Source organism: Larimichthys crocea, chromosome III (genome assembly GCF_000972845.2).
Source record: "Larimichthys crocea isolate SSNF chromosome III, L_crocea_2.0, whole genome shotgun sequence".
Classification (NCBI taxonomy): domain Eukaryota; kingdom Metazoa; phylum Chordata; class Actinopteri; family Sciaenidae; genus Larimichthys; species Larimichthys crocea.
The window spans coordinates 14966933-14984523 of NC_040013.1; the positions used below are offsets into that span (position 1 = coordinate 14966933).

At 42.4% G+C, this 17591-nt stretch overlaps 1 protein-coding gene across 3 annotated transcripts; it reads left to right on the plus strand.

Annotated features, from left to right (window-relative positions):
• Nucleotides 1–2265: 2265 nt before the first annotated feature.
• ciiih10orf71 (chromosome III C10orf71 homolog) lies at nucleotides 2266–17441 on the plus strand. Of its 3 annotated transcripts, XM_027277340.1 has the most exons (4): nucleotides 2266–2917; nucleotides 4706–13255; nucleotides 13286–15298; nucleotides 15612–15698. In XM_027277340.1, exons 2-4 carry the CDS (start codon nucleotides 4910–4912, stop codon nucleotides 15618–15620), a joined length of 10368 nt encoding a protein of 3455 aa, XP_027133141.1. In that variant the 5' UTR covers nucleotides 2266–2917; nucleotides 4706–4909; the 3' UTR covers nucleotides 15621–15698. The 3 variants fall into 3 exon arrangements, with proteins under 3 accessions (XP_027133141.1, XP_027133139.1, XP_027133140.1); XM_027277338.1 differs by having other exon boundaries at nucleotides 2270–2917; nucleotides 13286–17441; XM_027277339.1 differs by having other exon boundaries at nucleotides 2271–2917; nucleotides 4706–13201; nucleotides 13259–17440.
• Nucleotides 17442–17591: the final 150 nt, after the last annotated feature.

Sequence of the window (17591 nt, forward strand, 5' to 3'; positions counted from 1 at the left end):
AACCCCCCACTTGTGACATTAACACTTTTTAAGATTTGAGTTTTTGTTTTGTTTTTTTAATTCTATTTTATTGGAACACCATATTTCCCTACAAAAAAAGCACACACCACCCATAAAACAAAATGACACCTTTTAGACAAAATGCAGTCAAAATAAAGTTTGAAAATCAGAATGTTATGTTAGAGTTATGGACTATTTCTTTTAGGTATTTGGTATCATAATATAGGTCTGTTATATAGGAGGTACTGTATCTATTTGTGCCCCAAATAATATTACCAAAAACACCATGTCATAATATAATGATGTGCTTTAAGTGCATGAGAGAGCTCCAGAGCAAAGATGTTAAGCCCCCTGACATGGCAGCTAATGATAACACAATATCCTTATACAAATCAGCTCCTTTTCCGAAAATGTACCAATATGGAAGACGGAATCCAGCCAACTCATACGAAAGACGTGAAAAACACATTCAGTCTCTCCAAAATTGAATACAGTAGTTGTAGAATTTAATCATTAGCCAAAACAAAGGATGCTGAAGTTATAATGACTCCGATCATCATTAAGTTCTGCATGGTGCCCATAATTCACTGCTTTAATATTTGATAAACAAGTCAAGTTGGTGTTGACATTCAGCTGTGCATGTGGCATCATTGATAATTTTCTGTCACCTAAAAAAAGTCCTGAGGCGGTTTTGTGGAGCATTGTTATATCAAATTAGCTGGAGAGCGGCCAGAAAAGCAGACAAACATGGTGAATATGGGGGACAGCAGTTGAACTCTGTTCTTACAGTGCAGTTAATGGGCTTCTTTTGTTGCAGTAATGAAATATTTTGCAAGGATGTGGGTAAATATGTCCTGAAACAGGGAGACGTTGTGCACATGCACCAATCCACAGACAATATAAGGCATATAGAAACAGACAGTATGCTCAAGAAAGACTGGCACATACATACAATTATTTTACTTGACATTGGGTGCAACACCTAAATTTTACTATTCAAGGATGTGGCGTCCAAAGTCAGACATTAAATGCATTCAGGGCCGGTACACTGAAGGGCCAAAACAGCCAGTATCATCTCTGAAACAAAGCTGATCAATAACCCAATCAATTAGAATCAATTAAGCAGATCTCTGAATGGAGATAATACAAACAAAGCATATCTTAATGCAGCGAGTACAGTAATGTGCCTGTCTGCTGTCTGCCACGTAACCACAGTTTTGCTCCTCCTTACTCAGCACCGGGAAGAGCATCCTTGGGGTTTGTGATCAATGCTCACAGTCCTCAGTAGCTTCACAAAATAACTATGTTGAAGCAAAATTGCACTGTGTAAAAATGGTGTGTATCAGAAAGTCAAAATTTCAGTACATCCAGTTCTTAATTTGGCCACTAGAGGGACTTAGTGAGCAGGAAACTTGTCCAGACTCCCCACAGCAGGTTTCAAACTTCTATTTTTTGCTGAGGGAGGTTTTTGTAAATTAAATTTCATTAATCAAAACCATTTTTTAACAACTGCTGAGTATTGAAGGCCCAAAAGCAAGATGATGATGATGAAGAAGAAGATTTTGCAGCAAGTTGCAAATTCTGGATGAGGATGATTTGAGATCTGCGAAGGTAATTATCTCATCAACATGGAGGAAATCATGAGATGGATGTTTCTGACTGACAAAAGTCCAGCGTGGAGGGGAAAATGGTGAAGGACGTGTGGGTGGAGATTGTTTAGAGGAAGGAGATTAGTTAAAAAGGGATTACCTCAGCCTTTCTCATAGTTTAGTGGGCTGTATGCAAAACCATCTGTGTGTGTGTATGTGTGTGTGTGTGTTTGTGTGGGCATATGTGGAGGAGTGCGCCTCCATTAAGGCCCATGTGTGTGTGTCCATCATCCAGCCAGGCCGGCCCTTCACCCGCCAAGAATCCCAGGAAACTATCTGCTACAGCAATCTCCTATTATAGCAGCAGGCTGTAGGAGGGGTGAAAGGGGGAGGTACAGTTCCTCCCCTTCCTCTGCCTTATTGCCTTTTCTGCTGGGGGGTGAGTGAGGCTGTAACCAGGGAGATCTGACTTTTAGAGCTGTAATAAGTGAGTGTAAAATTCATGTTGAATTGAACTTCTTGGATATGTAGCATTAAACCAAAAACCCCTGTGAAAAGAAATGAATGGGAAAATTAAAAAAAAAAAATGTTTCTCTCATATGGTTTTATAGTCAATATAATGCCCCATTCAAGTCTATGGTGATGATAGCAGGAGGGTGATGACCAACAGCCACTTGTTGACACTCGATATAGTCCTTGTCATTTCTGTTCAGCAAAGAGGGTGGCACTCCAGTGTGAGCCAATTGAGTTATTTATGTCTCCCAAAGGAGCAACCAAAATACAGTCGCCCCCACGGCACCCACTCTCCCACCCAATACTCACAATAATACCACATCTTCAAGAAATTAGGTTTTTCCCCTGCTTTACATCCCACAAGCTCTTCAGGCGGTTGTAACACCTTCCCAGTTTGTGTTAGTTAGCTCTTGCTACTAATGGCCAACAGTTAGCTGTCCAGATTTATAAATAGTTGTGAGGCTGTTTGTTTCATCGTCTGACACTCGACACCAAAGGATCTCACAGATCCGCGTGCTAGCTGAAGCCCTCATTCTGTCCCCCCATGGTGGACACTCTCTCTGGGACAACTCCTCTATTTCTGTCTGGTCTCCAGCGCCCGGTTTCCGCTGCCTGCCGCTGGTCAGATGCTCAAAGACCTGACTTTGGACTATGTTGAGGTTTTTGCCTTGGATTGTTGTCAATAGCAAGAGCCAAAGCTGCGTAAGAGGGTTTGTATGAGGTGACAGGATCAGATCAGCAAGGCCTTTTTGGGGAGACAGAGCCCTCTACGGAGTTTACAATAAGGCCCAAATTATGGATTATAAAACTGGAAGGTAAGACAAGAGTTCACTCTTTATTATTGTCCATGTTGAAGGAGGCATAGCAAAAAAAATATATGTCAAAAGCCTCAGACAAAAGTTAAACCTTTCACACATGCATGTCTTCTCATTTTCAATGAGTTTAGCTGTAAGAGTGGATATATTCTTGCAGATAAATAAATAAAAAGATGTGACAAAATCGTTTGCTTTAATCTCCAAAAGAAAATATACATTCACTTACTAAAGGTATTGACTGACAGAATTTTATTTTATTCCACTGACAGTTGCTGACATTTATAAACATTTAGTCATATCCTTTCTGCTCACAGAAGTGACAGGTTTTCTGCTGTTCAGTCTTCGTTTTGGACCACAGTCCCTCTAAAAACTAGGCCCCTTTGGTGTCAGGTTTTACAGTTGGAGGCCCTTCACTGGACAAAAATAAACCTATCACATGCAAGAATGAGCAGAAATCACTCTGACAGTTGTCATATTATTGTTTTTAAAAAAAAGAAAAAAAGATTAGGAACAGTTAACATAACTCTGCATGATTTTTAAGGCTTTTCTCTCTGATGTATGAATGTGGGTAGAGATAGAGTATCATGTCAAATAAAAGTCAAGCCCTCCTGAGCTGCCCTTGTTTTCTGCTTAAGGAGCAACATTTTGCATGACATTTTGAAACTTCCTTACGTTTGCTCACCAGTTTTATTTGACACTGTGTGGTGTGTGTAGCTGATCTGCAGATGCGTATGAGATGGATGGCCTCCAGGTCAGAAGATATTAATGAACTACTGGATATTCTGAGCAAGGTGACGGCTGCCTGGCAGCTGCAGTAAATTTAACCAGAACATACCCATGACGTTACCTTGTTGCCTTTAAATATACAAATGTTTTATTTTAAAGGCACAGTACAACAGATACGTATGTAATAAAGAAGGCTATAAGTAGGCTTATTTCTCAGGTCGGAAGCAAGAAATTATTTAATCATTGAGCATTGCACATTGAAATTTTCATAGAAATACAGTTAAACATATATACAGTTATTTAAAAAAATATATATTATTAACCTAAATGTCACATTTTAGATGACAGATTATGTACACCAGCAATTAACTTTCTAATTTTACCTCCAAAATCTCAATTTAGCAGCACTTCTGCTTAACTACTATTTGAGGATATTTGAACCCACTTTCCACCTGCTCTCTCCATACTGTAGTACCTTGTAAAACAAGAGATTTTCCAACAAGATTAAATATCCTAACCAGACTTTTTGAATCTTTCACTCAAAGAGAAACAGCTTGATGAATGTCTAACCTGTTGGTCTAATCTATTATGAATATTCCAAACTCTTTATTAGTTTACTAGTTTTTAATCCAAGGCAATCAAATTGTCAATCAATCAATCAAGTCTAGCTCTGTGCATGTCTCTGTAGTCATCTAAGTTTGTACGGCGCGTCCCTCTTTCTCAAAATAACTCACGTGAGGCTCTCTTTACTGTGCCTAGCAACAGTGTAGTTTAATTCACAACATGTCTCTGAAGGTCATAGTGATAGAAGGATTTACAGGGCTGTTTTCAGAACCACATACAGTACATTGCTGCTTAATACAAAGGGGAAAAAAACTTCTTAACCAAGGCCAGCTATTATAAATAAGACACTACAACAAATGTGTATATCTTGAGCTTTGAAGGTTTAAATACATCACGCACATCATGCAAACACTTTTATGAAACCGTTTCTTTTAAGAAGAATGGTTATGTAAATGTCAGTGAGGACTACACTGATTTTCTTTTTTTTTTCTCCTGTAGGAAAACAACAAATTCCAGGATTTTTTCGAAGCCAGCTAAGAAGCACAATGCCTTAGGACCTTCTGGCTGTGCATAATCCTGACTGGGGCCCCCAAACTCTGGGCCCTGTAGTTCCAGCATCAGGCAGTATATAATTTTGAGGTCTGTGCTTGCATGAATGACTGAACAACTGAGGACAGAGCTCTTTGTTAGTGAGCCTGCATCATGACCTCAGTTGAGAAGCGACGCTCAGGTCGAAAGAGTGGCGGGCATCGAAAGCACAGTGATGGAGGCTACAGCGACACCTCCAGTGGCGGGTCCTTTCTGGATGAGACTGACCGTGAGGTCAGCAATCTGACAGATCGAGCATTCAGGAGTCTCTGCATTGGAGATGAGGCTGTTTATAATGACTCAGACCTTTGTTCGTCTTCACCCTGCTCCCAGAGGGACAGGCAGCTGGCATTTAGCCAGAGTGGCCAGGAGAGAGGCAGAGAAGACAGAGAAAGGGAGGAACTTAAGAGAGCTGCACATGAGAGCTTCAGCTTCAGGATGCAGCAGTATGGACAGGAATGGATCCATGGAGGAATGTACGGGGCTGAGATCCAGAGAGATCCACAGTGGGAGGTTTATGGGGAAAGGACACAGGGGAGGGTTTCTGCCACATTCCAGCACTCTTTTGTGGAAAACTCTCAACAGGGGGAATCTCTGATGGAAGAACAGCTGTCCTTCCTGAGCAATGGTGCCACAGAGTTGAGTTCACAACAACGCAGAAGCCGCTCTAGAGTTTCTTCCCTCATCCGAGCTTTTAACTCTGAGGGACACAGGGATGGAGCAGGGATGGATGGTAAACTCAGAGATTGGAATGACGAGACAAGCTGGGACAAATCAGCTCTGATGAGTATCCAAAGGGAACTTTCTGAATTCTCAACACCATACCAGCAAAGCTTTAACAGTGGTTATTACCCCTCAGCTGGTCCGTACTCATCCCAAGAAGCCAACTTGTACGCCTCTGAAGTAGCAGCAGTGGCTCATATGAATTCTGCATCCTCTTTTATGAGTTCTTCCCACAGTAAACACAGCATGTCCACGCAGGTCAACTGCAACTCTAACTTCTTTATACACAGTGAGTTTAGTCCGTTCAAGGTGTGGAGGGACCATAACAGGTTTCCCTTCCAACAAGGACAAGTCTCAGGGTTTATGCACTGTTCAGAGTTTCCTAGATGGTATGAGACACCTATGTACAAAGAGCTTTCACTGGAGGCCCAACCACAGGGTCCTTATAGGTTTGAGGAGAGGGGTAACAGACACCCGAGGAATAACTTGGCGCCTGTGGTTCCTCCCACTCCTTCACGCTCCACCTCAACTTCCACAATGCTACAGAAAGCTTTGGCTGTTGAGAAACGGTGTGAGTCAGAGTTGGCAGGTCATTACCCTCACAGGAAGCGGACACAGAGCCTGGGAACTAACAGGCTCCCATCCCAACGCCCATCAACTGCATCACCTACGATCGAGATGTCCCGGCGTGTCCAGGACACCATCAGCTCAGTCAAAGCTCTGCAGCAAAAAATCAAAATGATGACAGAACAAAATATTACAACTGAAATGACAGCGAATCAACAAGGAGTACTTTACAACAATGATAATTTAATTCCCTTTGGCAACAATGCACAAACAGTGGCACCAGCATCCTATAACATCAGCCAGCCGCACGCACCATTAGTCCATGCACATCAAGAAGTAGAGCGATCAGAGCTCCAGCAGTATGCAGTTTCCCCTCAACCTATGGAACATCCTCCAGTGCGAGCAGAAAGCCGGGGAGCCAATCCTGATGTTCGGATGTCCAGCTACAAATCCAGAGCCACAAGCCTACTCTTTAATCTCAAAGACAACAGGAAAAGAGTAAAAAGCACCTACAGCCCTCCGAAATTCAAAGGCTTGGAGATACCAGAGAAAAACAAACAGCCTTTGCTTCAGGAGCCTAGAGACACTGTAATAGATATCCCTGAATTTCCAGATCCAGATATTCAATTTAGCCAAGTAGAAGCATCCAGCAGAGCAAATGCTGCCTCACATCAATATGTAAACCAGTATCATAACCCTGGATTGCCACTTGCAACACTAAATTCTCAACCTGCAACAGCATATACAGGCCAATATTCAGAATACACTTCAAGTGATTACCAAACAGCTCAGATGCAAGGTGAGATTGTTCATCACTCTGGGTTCACTGGTTTAATACCTGAAAATTACGCTAGCAATCAGCTGGCTAATGGACAGAATCTCCATGAAGACTTATCGTCATTTCCTCCCTATAAGCAAGGTATGATTGATAATGTACAAACTCTGGGGGGAGACACGTTTAAACCATCATATACAGCTACAGAAATACAGAGAATATATTCTGACAACAATCAAGCCAGAGAATATTTAATAAGTAAGGCAAATACTGAACAACATTTTAATGAAACAGTGGGAAGGGAATTCACAAAGGTGGATAGATATCAGCAGCTCAAAGAAAACCAACATGATTACAGTAATGTGTCCTCACAGGATAGGTGGGGACAGACAAACAGCCAAGACACAGAAAATATCAGTCTGAAAGCAGCTATCTCTCCATGGAAACAAGAGACAACTGCTTTAATAGAAAAAGACCAACATCCACAGGCATACCAAAGAGCAGCTGCGAGAAAGGAGGAACTAAGTTTACCAAGAGACAAATACAGAGAGGAAAATCAGCAAAATAAAGAACTTGAGAAAACAGAGTCGAGGGAGAGTTTTGGTGTTGGAACATGTCATAAAAAAGCTGGATTGGTCAATCCTAACATTTCAAACCAACTGCCACAATATGCTCCATTTAGTAATGACACTGTAGAAAATCCAAAGGATTTTGGACAACAGCAACCTAAGGCATTTAAGGACAAACAAGTACTTCCAAAGTCTTACGGATACAATAAGGAAAATGAAACAAAAGATAATTATTTGACGCAGAATTATAACAGATATGCTGATCATGACAAAACTATGCTCATGCAAGAAACAGGTCAAAGAAAGCAAATGCCTAAGGGCCATGAAATACAAAGTCTCCAGTCAATAGAAGCCAAACCACAGTTAGAACATAATAAGACGAAAATGTCATTATCTGACTTTGACAATGCATCTGCCCCCACAATAGCAAACCGGGTGGAACACAGACAATTTGCTGAGGTCAAGGCTGAGCAGGCCATGGCAGAACATATAAAAGCACAACACGCCCAAGCAGAGCTGGCAAAGGCTCAGCACTGGGCTCAAGTGGAGCAACCCAAAGTCGAGTCTGCTGGGTTAATTTTAACAGGGCAGACTGGTTCAGAGAAAGTCAAAGCAGAACAGAGCAAAGCAGAAATAACAGAACACGAGAGAGTAGCTAAAGCAGAACATATTGAACCTCCAGAACAGTACGGCGAAAAACAATCAGACCAGACTTCAGAAGAACAAACTAAGGCAGAGCAAACCAGATCACAAAAGGTAACAGAGAAGCCAAAAAATAATACCGAGGAAGCTGGAGACGAGCACATGAGAGGGGTGCAGGAAAAGCAGGTCAAAGTAGAACAAGTCGAAGCAGAGAGGCTAAAAGAAGAACACATAAAAACTGACCTGACCAAGACTGAGCAGGCAAGCATAAAGCAAGCCATAACTGAACAGGCCAGGGGAGGAAGGATCAAAGCAGAGCAACTTAAAGAAGAAGAGGCAAGAGCAAAGCAAGTTGAAAGAGAGCAAATAGAGGCAGAACGAATCAGAACAGAAAAGGTTAAAGCAGAACAGGCTGAAGCAGAGCGCAGAGATAAAGAACAAGCTAAACTCAAGCAGCTAAAAGAGCAACAAGCTAAAGCGGAACAAGAGAAGACTAAGGTAGTTGATTCAATTGACGCAGGTCAAATAAATGCAAAGCAACCTATAACACAAATAAGTAACGTCAAAGAGGAAAAGGTGACAGATAGAAATCCAGAGCAGGCAAAGTTGGAACAAACAAAAGTGGAGCTAGCTAAAGCAGAGCAAACAAAAACAGAGAACATGCAGGAAAGGTCAGCTAATTGTGCAGCAAAACTAACAGCGACGCAGCAGGTCAAAAGTGAGCCAGATAGAGTTGAACAAGTCAAGACAGAGTTGGCTAAAGCTAAGGCAGAACTGGCTAAAATAAAGGAGAAAATGAGAGGAGAGCAAAAAGTCAAAAATGCAGTTTGCACAAAAGTAGATGGGATTACGAAAGGCTCTCCTTTAAGGGTAAATCTAAATAAAAATGAAGAGGACAAAGATCAGGACCAGGCAAAACAAACACATAAACAGAAAGAAGATTCAGTTGTTGTCCAGAGGCAAAGTGTAGATAATGCTATTAGAGGGGCTAATGATTATACGTGTCTTAGGGAGAAATATGGTTTTACAGATACAGCCTTAACAGAGGGAAACAAACCTGCAGAAAATGTTTCTTCAAATGATGCTAGTGACACTCCATCTGTAATTCTTGATAAAGTTGAGACAACAAAAACCGAGAAATCAAAAGACAGACATAGCCCTACAAACAGATTTGCAACAGCTAACACAGAAAATAAAGTTGATGTAGGCAGCTTTAAATCCAATCAGGTGACAGAAAGTCACTATGTTTACAGTGAGTCATCCAAAGAATTCAAATTATCTGGTGCTGATCATTTACCTAGCAATGTAGATAGAGCAAATAGTGATGCTGCTACTAATAAAATGAAGGATGACAGTGTTGAAAAATTGGAAAGATGTGACCCTCCGAAAAACACTGATGTTTCCCAGCAAGCAGATTTTGGTTTGGCTAAAACGACCCCCCTTGAAAGAAAACCCAAGTCAACTGAGCACAGTGTAGGTCCAAGTAAAGATCCACATTTTACCCCTACCAAAGCAATGTCCCATAAAGAGAGGGCTCAAACCAAGCAGGAGATTCTGACTTCCAAGATAAAAGCTCATGCTGAAAAAGAGATTTCAGCAATTAAAGAAAAGGGTTTTGCTAAACGGGATGGGTTTATATCCAAAACGTCTACCAAGCTATTAGGTAGTCAGGCTATTAATATACGACAGAGGCCACCATCACAGGAAGTGTCTAAAAAGCAAGAAAGCACAATGTCCAGTAATACGACACCAAAGAACCATATGGAGCTTTCAGGAATACAGATGGAACCAGTCAAGTCTGTTTCAGATCCCAGCTCTGCTGCAATACCAGTTAAGTCTGTAGCAACCACCAGTCAATTAGTAGACCATTCACAGAAACAAGTTCCCAAAGATCCCACGAAGAGCAAGGATAATGTACCAACACCCAGAGAAGGAAAACAAGCAGAAAGTTATACCATGAGCACAGATGAAGGTTTGGTAGAAAATCAAAAGAAAGTGAATGAGTCTGGGATTAAGTCACCAATGCAAAGTAAAGAGGAGGTACCCAAGAACAAGCAAGGACAACAGGAAGAAAACTATGAAATCTCTGGAAAACAGAAAGAGAGACTCAAAGACACTCGCAACAAGGAGAAAGAGGATCCACCACAAGCTACAGCTCTGGTCAAAACTGAGAGCTCCAAACCTGTGATGACAGAAAAGGCTAAAAATAAACATGAGACATGTCATAAGGACACAGTACCTTCACTAAATCTTGTCCTTGGTCAGAATGAGACCCCCGTGGCTGATGACAGCTTGCAGATCACGGGAATAATGGTAACTGTACGAGAAAGAAAGCCATCTGTGAACAATGGTCAGAGGAATACAGAGGAAACAGAGAGCAATACTTCTAAGATAGATAAATGTCATCCGAGCTCAGGTCTTGAAGTAAGTAAAGGAAGTAAATCTTCAATGGATGTTAGCAGCAAAATTGGTATGAATAATCATCCTGAAACCATGCAGGAAATTTCAACCCTAGAGACTAGACAGAACAATGTACCAGAGAATGTGAAAAGGATTAATCTTCAGCATGCGAGTACTTCCACAAATACAAAATCCCAAAGGGAAACACAACTCCAAGAGCCACAGGCTGAAAAAGCTGTGCCCTCGGCAGTCACTGTACCTACTAAAAATAAAGTGCCCGCTGAACCCCTTCTCTACAAGCAGGACACAATAGCAAGAGAAAGCAAAGAGAACTCAGCAAAGAGCATAAAGAAAGGTGAAGCACAGAGTAATACTGAAGAGAAAAATCCACAAGGACAAAAAGCACACAGCAATGAGACCTTCATGGCCAAAGCAGTGAACACAGGAATCAACCACACGAATAATTCAAACAAGTCTGATGCTAAAACTTTGATAATGCATGACATCAAACCATCATTAAAAGAAGATATGACAACAGTCATAAATCCATCCAAAATCATAAGCATAGATGCCAAGAATGCACCCCTACTGGAGGAAAAGAGATGTGACTCAACACCAGCAAAGCCATTGAACAAAACCAATCCCTCTAATCATTTAACTCAGAATGATGTGCATATAGGTAGCATTTCCATCAGAGTTGTGCCAGCAGTAACTGAGAAGGATAACCTAAAAACGGAGGGGAAACATCATGTCACAACTGTCCCTTCTGGTCTAGTTGCAGGTAATGAACACACACAAGTTGCATCATCTAATCACGAGAAAAAGGTGGATACAAACAAGGAAGACATAAAAGACCTCACCCCAGCAAGCTGTGAGAAGCAGATGAAAGACAATTTGGAAGACAAATTAGGAGTACAACATGTGTGGTCCAGTGTGAAAAAACTGCCAGATTCATTAAAAATCAGCAATCAACAGAACAGCGTAAACACAACCAGTGAGAATACTCAAGCTGAAGATGGGAAGCCTGAAAAAGCTAAAAGTGGGAAATCAGTGGATGAATCAAAAATACAACCAATGGAGGGAGATTACTTCCAAGTGCAAAGGATAGCAGAAACAAAAAATGAACCACACAATAGTGTAAATATTGGAGATACATCTAATGCTGTTTTGAAGGGAAGGGAACCTCCAGGATTGGTACCAAACAAAACAACTATCAGGAATGAATCATGCAATGAAGAAAAAAGTGTCTTTGTGTTGGATCAAAGTAAAATAAAAACAGTGGAATCAAGTTCAGTAAGTGTTCAAGATGAGATCACGAAAAGGAAAAACAGGGAAAAAGAAGATAATTTGGCTTCAAATCAGAGGGATGGTTCCACAGAGAGACGAAGTAATAAAAATGAGAAGACAGAGGCAGGTCAAACTACTCATATCAGAAAACACACACACAGCACACAGCACACAGAGAACCAGTCCAGTATATCAGCAAGGGAAAGACAGAGCTCAAACAGTTCACACCCAGCAAGGGAAAATACAGTTGAACCTGAAGTTAAACCAAAACCAAAAGAAAAGGTATCCACAATACCTGAGATAACAGCACTTGCAGACTACGCCAGGTTAAAAGTAATTGCTTCAGAAGACCGTGCAAACACAATTCAGGAATTTCCACCAAACAAAAAGGAAGGATTCTTTCCATTAATACAAACTCATCATAGCAGGCGTCCAGTGTTCACTGCCGACCCAAAAGACCTCTCTGTGAAAGAGAAAAGTTTGCCAAATAAGACAGAGGTCAACTCCAAAGTGAACAAAGAGCCCAAACCCTTAGTATTTCCCATAACAGAAAAAGAACACCAAAGGACTGGGATGTTCAAACTGGGAGACAAAGAAAGACAAGAGAAAATGCGTTCAGATGCCAAAACCAGTGAAGATGTATTGGACCCTGGGGTAAAACACTCACAGCATCTCAAAGAAAGAGACAAGTCACCAACAACTCATCTCAAGAACCAGGGAAGTGAAAAACAAGTGGCTGGAACGGATATCCAAAGAGTTTCTCAAGTAATTCAAAGTATTCCCTCCCACCCTCCTCCAACAACATGTTCTGAAGTCAACAAGCCAAGAAACACTAGTGTGTCACAACATATAAAGCGACTTGAAGCATACACCACAGAGAATAGCAAACAAACAAAGCTAAGAAAAGATGAGAACACTGAAAATGCACTCAAACAGAACAGACCAGAAAAACTGAGACAAGAAAGACTCATAACTCACCATGAAGAAACCATGGCAAAGCAGAGCTTTGCTGAGCAGGAACAGCTGGAGGAAGAACAAACTTCTAGGGTAGAGGTGGACAGAAGAGCAGAAGACATTAAAATAAAGCACATCATTGAGGAGAGTAGAGCTTCTCAGGCTGAAGAAGAGAGGAGAGCCACTCAGCGAGAAGAGGAGAGGAGAGCAAGAGAGCGGGAGGCCATAGCTATTCAGATCAAGGAAAGGCGGGAAAAACAGAGAGAGGCAGAGAGAAGGGCAGAGGAAGAAAGAAACAGACTGGCAAAACAGACTGAGGAAAAGATAACTGCTCAAAAGGAAGAGGAGATGAGAGCAAAGCAGAGAGAGGAAGAGCAGATAAAAGAAAAGGAGAAGATGTTGAAACAGCAAGAGGAGGAGAGAGCTGCACAAGAGGAGCAGCAAAGAAGAGCTGCTGTGATTGAGGTGCAGCAAAAGAGAGCTGCACAAAAGGAGCAGCAAAGGAGAGCTGCACAAGAAGAGCAGCAAAGAAGAGCTGCTCTGGTTGAAGAGCAGCAAAGAAGAGCTGCTCTGGTTGAGGAGCAGAAAAGGAGAGTTGCTCAAGAAGAGCAGAAAAGGAGAGCTGCACAAGAGGAGCAGCAAAGACGAGCTGCTCAAGAGGAGCAGCATAGACGAGCTGCTCAAGAGGAGCAGCAAAGGAGAGCTGCACAAGAGGAAGAGCAAAGGAGAGCTGCTCTGATTGAGGAGCAGCAACGGAGAGCTGCACAAGAAGAGCAGCAAAGAAGAGCTGCTCTGGTTGAGGAGCAGAAGAAGAGAGCTGCACAAGAGGAGCAGCAAAGGAGAGCTGCTCTGATTGAGGAGCAGAAGAAGAGAGCTGCACAAGAGGAGCAGCAAAGGAGAGCTGCTCTGATTGAGGAGCAGAAAAGGAGAGCTGCACAAGAGGAGCAGCAAAGGCGAGCTGTTCAAGAGGAGAAGCAAAAGAAAGCTGCTCAAGAGGAGCAGCAAAGAAGAGCTGCTCTAGAGGAGCAGCAAAAGAGAGCTGCTCTAGAGGAGCAGCAAAGGCGAGCTGCACAAGAGGAGCAGCAAAGGCGAGCTGCTCAAGAGGAGCAGCAAAGGCGAGCTGCACAAGAGGAGCAGCAAAGGCAAGCTGCACAAGAGGAGCAGCTAAAGAGAGCTGCTCAAAAGGAGCAGCAAAGAAGAGCTGCTCAAGAGGAGCAGCAAAAAATAGCTGCTCTGATTGAGGAGCAGAAGAGAAGAGCTACACAAGAGGAGCAAAGGCAAGCTAAACAGGATGAAGAGATACTTGCTAATATTGAGAAAGAAAAGAAAAGAAAACAGAGAGAGGAGGAGAAAGCTGCTAAAATTCCAGAGGAGGAAAAGATCAAACAGGCCCAGGATCACCAGATTAAAGAGCACAGGGGCGAAAGACAGAAAAGAGAAGAATTGATGAGCACACAGAGAGAGAATGATGAGAGAAGAGCTGTTCAAATAGAGAAAACAATTATAAAACAAAGAGATGAAAAGCAAACCAAAGAGAAGATGGCCAGACTCCTTGAGGAGAGCCAAGCAGCACTGAAAAAAGAGGAGAAGAAAGTAGCACAAGAACGAATGCTAGCTCAAAGAAACAATGAGATCAGCTCTATAAAGAGAGGAGAAGAAGAAAAGTTAGCCGTCTACGGAGAAAAGGAGAGAGCTGATCAAATGGAGGAGCAAAAAAGAGCAGCACAGAGTGTGGATTCTCTTCAATACTATGCCATCACGTCAACAGAATCAGAGAGGAAACCCAGAGAAAGACAACTAAGCTCCCCTTCACCTTCTCAACAAAGAAATAACTCATCAGGTTTTGAGTCGACTGAAGACTCCCACACCAGGGCTTATAGGCCACATGCCCCTGCATCTCCAGCTCCAGCTCTACCCCGCTCCAACACCTCCTCTCCTGCTCTTGGAACCAAACCTTTAATGTTCAGGGTGAAGGATAACACCAACAGAGGGCCCTTTTTCACCAAGTCTGTTAAACCACGCTTCCATAAGAACTTTGGAGAGGATTTCCGAGTGGGTTCACCCATGGGGTCAGAAAGAGGTGAGGAGGAGCAAGAGACATTGAGACGCAGTGCTTTAACTCCTCTCCATTCTGACACAGGGTTAAACAGACTTGCTGCTATCAAAGAATCCTCAACTTTTCAGTCAGCATCTTCATCACAGGACTACTCAGCCCCTCTCCCACATCACAGGCCTTACTCCAGGAGGAGCATCGCTCTGGATGAGGACGACTCCCGCTCTGTCATCAGCAACATGTCAGAGGATGTGGAGAGTTTCGCCACCAGTGCAGCAGATCTGGCAGATATACGAGGCCTGTATGACTATGAGAGGCCAGAATCAGCCTGTAGCTTCAGCAGTGATGTGTCACGTTCTTTGGGCAGGCCTCCAGTTGTTCCCCCCAAGAGTGAAAAAGCTTTGCGCAGGGCAAAAAGGTTGACTACCAGGAGAATCAAGAAGGAGTTGTCCAAAGCTGTAGCAGACAGTCCTGTTGAAGTTGAGAAACCTTTTCAAGAAGACTCCAGTATACCTTCCTCCTCCTCCATTGAGGTATGCTCCTCCAAACTCCATGCTGTGGCTTCCCCTCATTTTTCCCCACCTGTCTCCCTTGCTCATGCCCCAACAGTGGGGTCTAGCTTGCCTTCCTCCAACACAGAACACCAATCTTCTCACAGCTCTTTCTATGCTTCCCCTCATGCCACTGGTCCTATCTCCCTCCCAACTGCTTCACCTCACGCAACTGCCCCCATTTCTCTCCCTGTTGCCTCGCCTCATGCTACTGGCCCTGTTTCCCACGCTGTTGCTCCTAAGATAGTTGCTGATGTACCCTCTTCTCCCACTCTCCATCATGCCAACCACCCAGCTCCAGTGACCCAGTACCATGTAGAGTCGAACTACCCGCAGTCCTACCCACTGACTCAGCGTAAGGTGCTGCAAGACCTCGGCTCTGGTCAGTATTTTGTTGTGGATGTGCCCGTTGAAGTAAAAAAGAAGACTTTCTTTGACCCAGAGACAGGAAAGTATGTTCAGCTGAATGTGCGTGAGTCTGCCAAGAGCACGTCCCGACCCCAGCCTCAGCAAACATACCTACAGCCTCAGCTCCAACCCCAGGTCCATGTCAACACACAACAACAGCGCCTCACCCAGGACTCTCCAGCTGGCAAGCCCCTTGTGCTGTATCAAGGATATCATGGTTATCCACAAGGCTACCAAACTGCGGCTATGAACTCTGTGCCAAACAACAGGTCATCAGCCCCTGTGACCCTCCATCAAGACCAGCAGCCTGTCATGGACAGCCACAGCTACGGATATCCAGCCCCTGAAATCGGACAGAACTCTGAAGGGCATCGCTACAGTCCAGAGAAGACTCCATACATGGACACGGTTAATGATACAGACAAAACACATAACACAGTTTACAACACACATGGCCCATATGAGTCTTTACCAGAGTGTGACACAAACAGCCAGCTTGCAGGAAGCTCAGTTTGTCAAAATGATAGCTCAGCCCACTCAAGATATCAGCCCCGTGATATAATAACCATGAGTGAACTGGAGGATTTTATGGAGCTGTCTGACTGGTGAGAATAAAGACTGCTGCAGCTTTGACGCAGACATAGCTAAATAAAGTATTTGATGAGATAAAGATAAGCACAGTATGAATGGATCATTATATGCAGTATTTTAAGTGTTTGTAAATGACTTTTTCAAGTGAAAATAGTCTCAGAATGTTTTTGGTTTGTGGTTTCAAAAAGTCCCTGTGACGTGCTGTTATATTGCTGCTGTTGATTTTGAAGATTCACTGTCGAACTATTTATTGTGTTACAGAGAAGTTCACCATTCCATTTGACTTTTGAATGTGAGAAGCTACGGTATATTTCTTGTGTATACAGTATGATGATCAGTGTTCCGTCGCCTCCTAAACCTGGAGGTTAGTTATCATACATTGAACAGCAACAGTATGTCAATGGTGTTTAGTCGTGTGGAGAAATTCTAGTTTCTGTTATGAACACTGACAGGTCTGCTTAAGTTTTCATCATTTTTTTTTTCTTGTTAGTGAAATCCTACTTTTGGCATTTTGTGATGCATGAAATATTGTTAAAACCCACCGCGTCAATCAAAGCGTCGATCTGCAGATGGTGAAAAGCATCGTTTATGTATTCAACCACTGTGTCAAAGCCAGTCGTGATGAGATTATTGCCGTTTTAGAGGTTTAATATCATACAGTAGTCCATTTGTTAAGTTGGAGGTTTGTGAGAATGTTTCTGTGTTGCTGTGAAAGAGTAGTGTGACATGGACAATAAAAAACACTTAATTCAACCAAATTATTACACCACAACTATTGTCTTTCAAAATCACCTTGTAAAGATTATAAATAAACAAAAAGGAAATATGAAAGAGTGCTGTGCTAGGTTGATTTCATTTTATTACTCAAAAGACCGTAATAACAATATAATGTTAATGTCACTGGCATCCTGTTCTGACTCTTGAAATGTACCCTGGGTCTGAATGACTCAAAATGAAGAGTCTTTTCACTGAGTGCAATATAAAATTACATGTTCATGAGAGAGCACAATAATCTGTCCAGAGAGATTTCATAAACAAAAAGAGAAAATTACATTTTGTTGGTGACATTTGTGTGTACGTGCATGTGTTTTTACTGTACGAATCAATGCGAATGCTTAAATCCCTGCATACTATACCTATGGGATCCAATGACACAAATAACACAGTGTGAAAATGTCTTTTTTTATATTTGCCAGACTCAGATTAAATGTAAATGGCTGTGGTGAGAGTGCCTGAATATATTCTCCAGTCTCAAAGTAAACTCAAGTTGATCCCC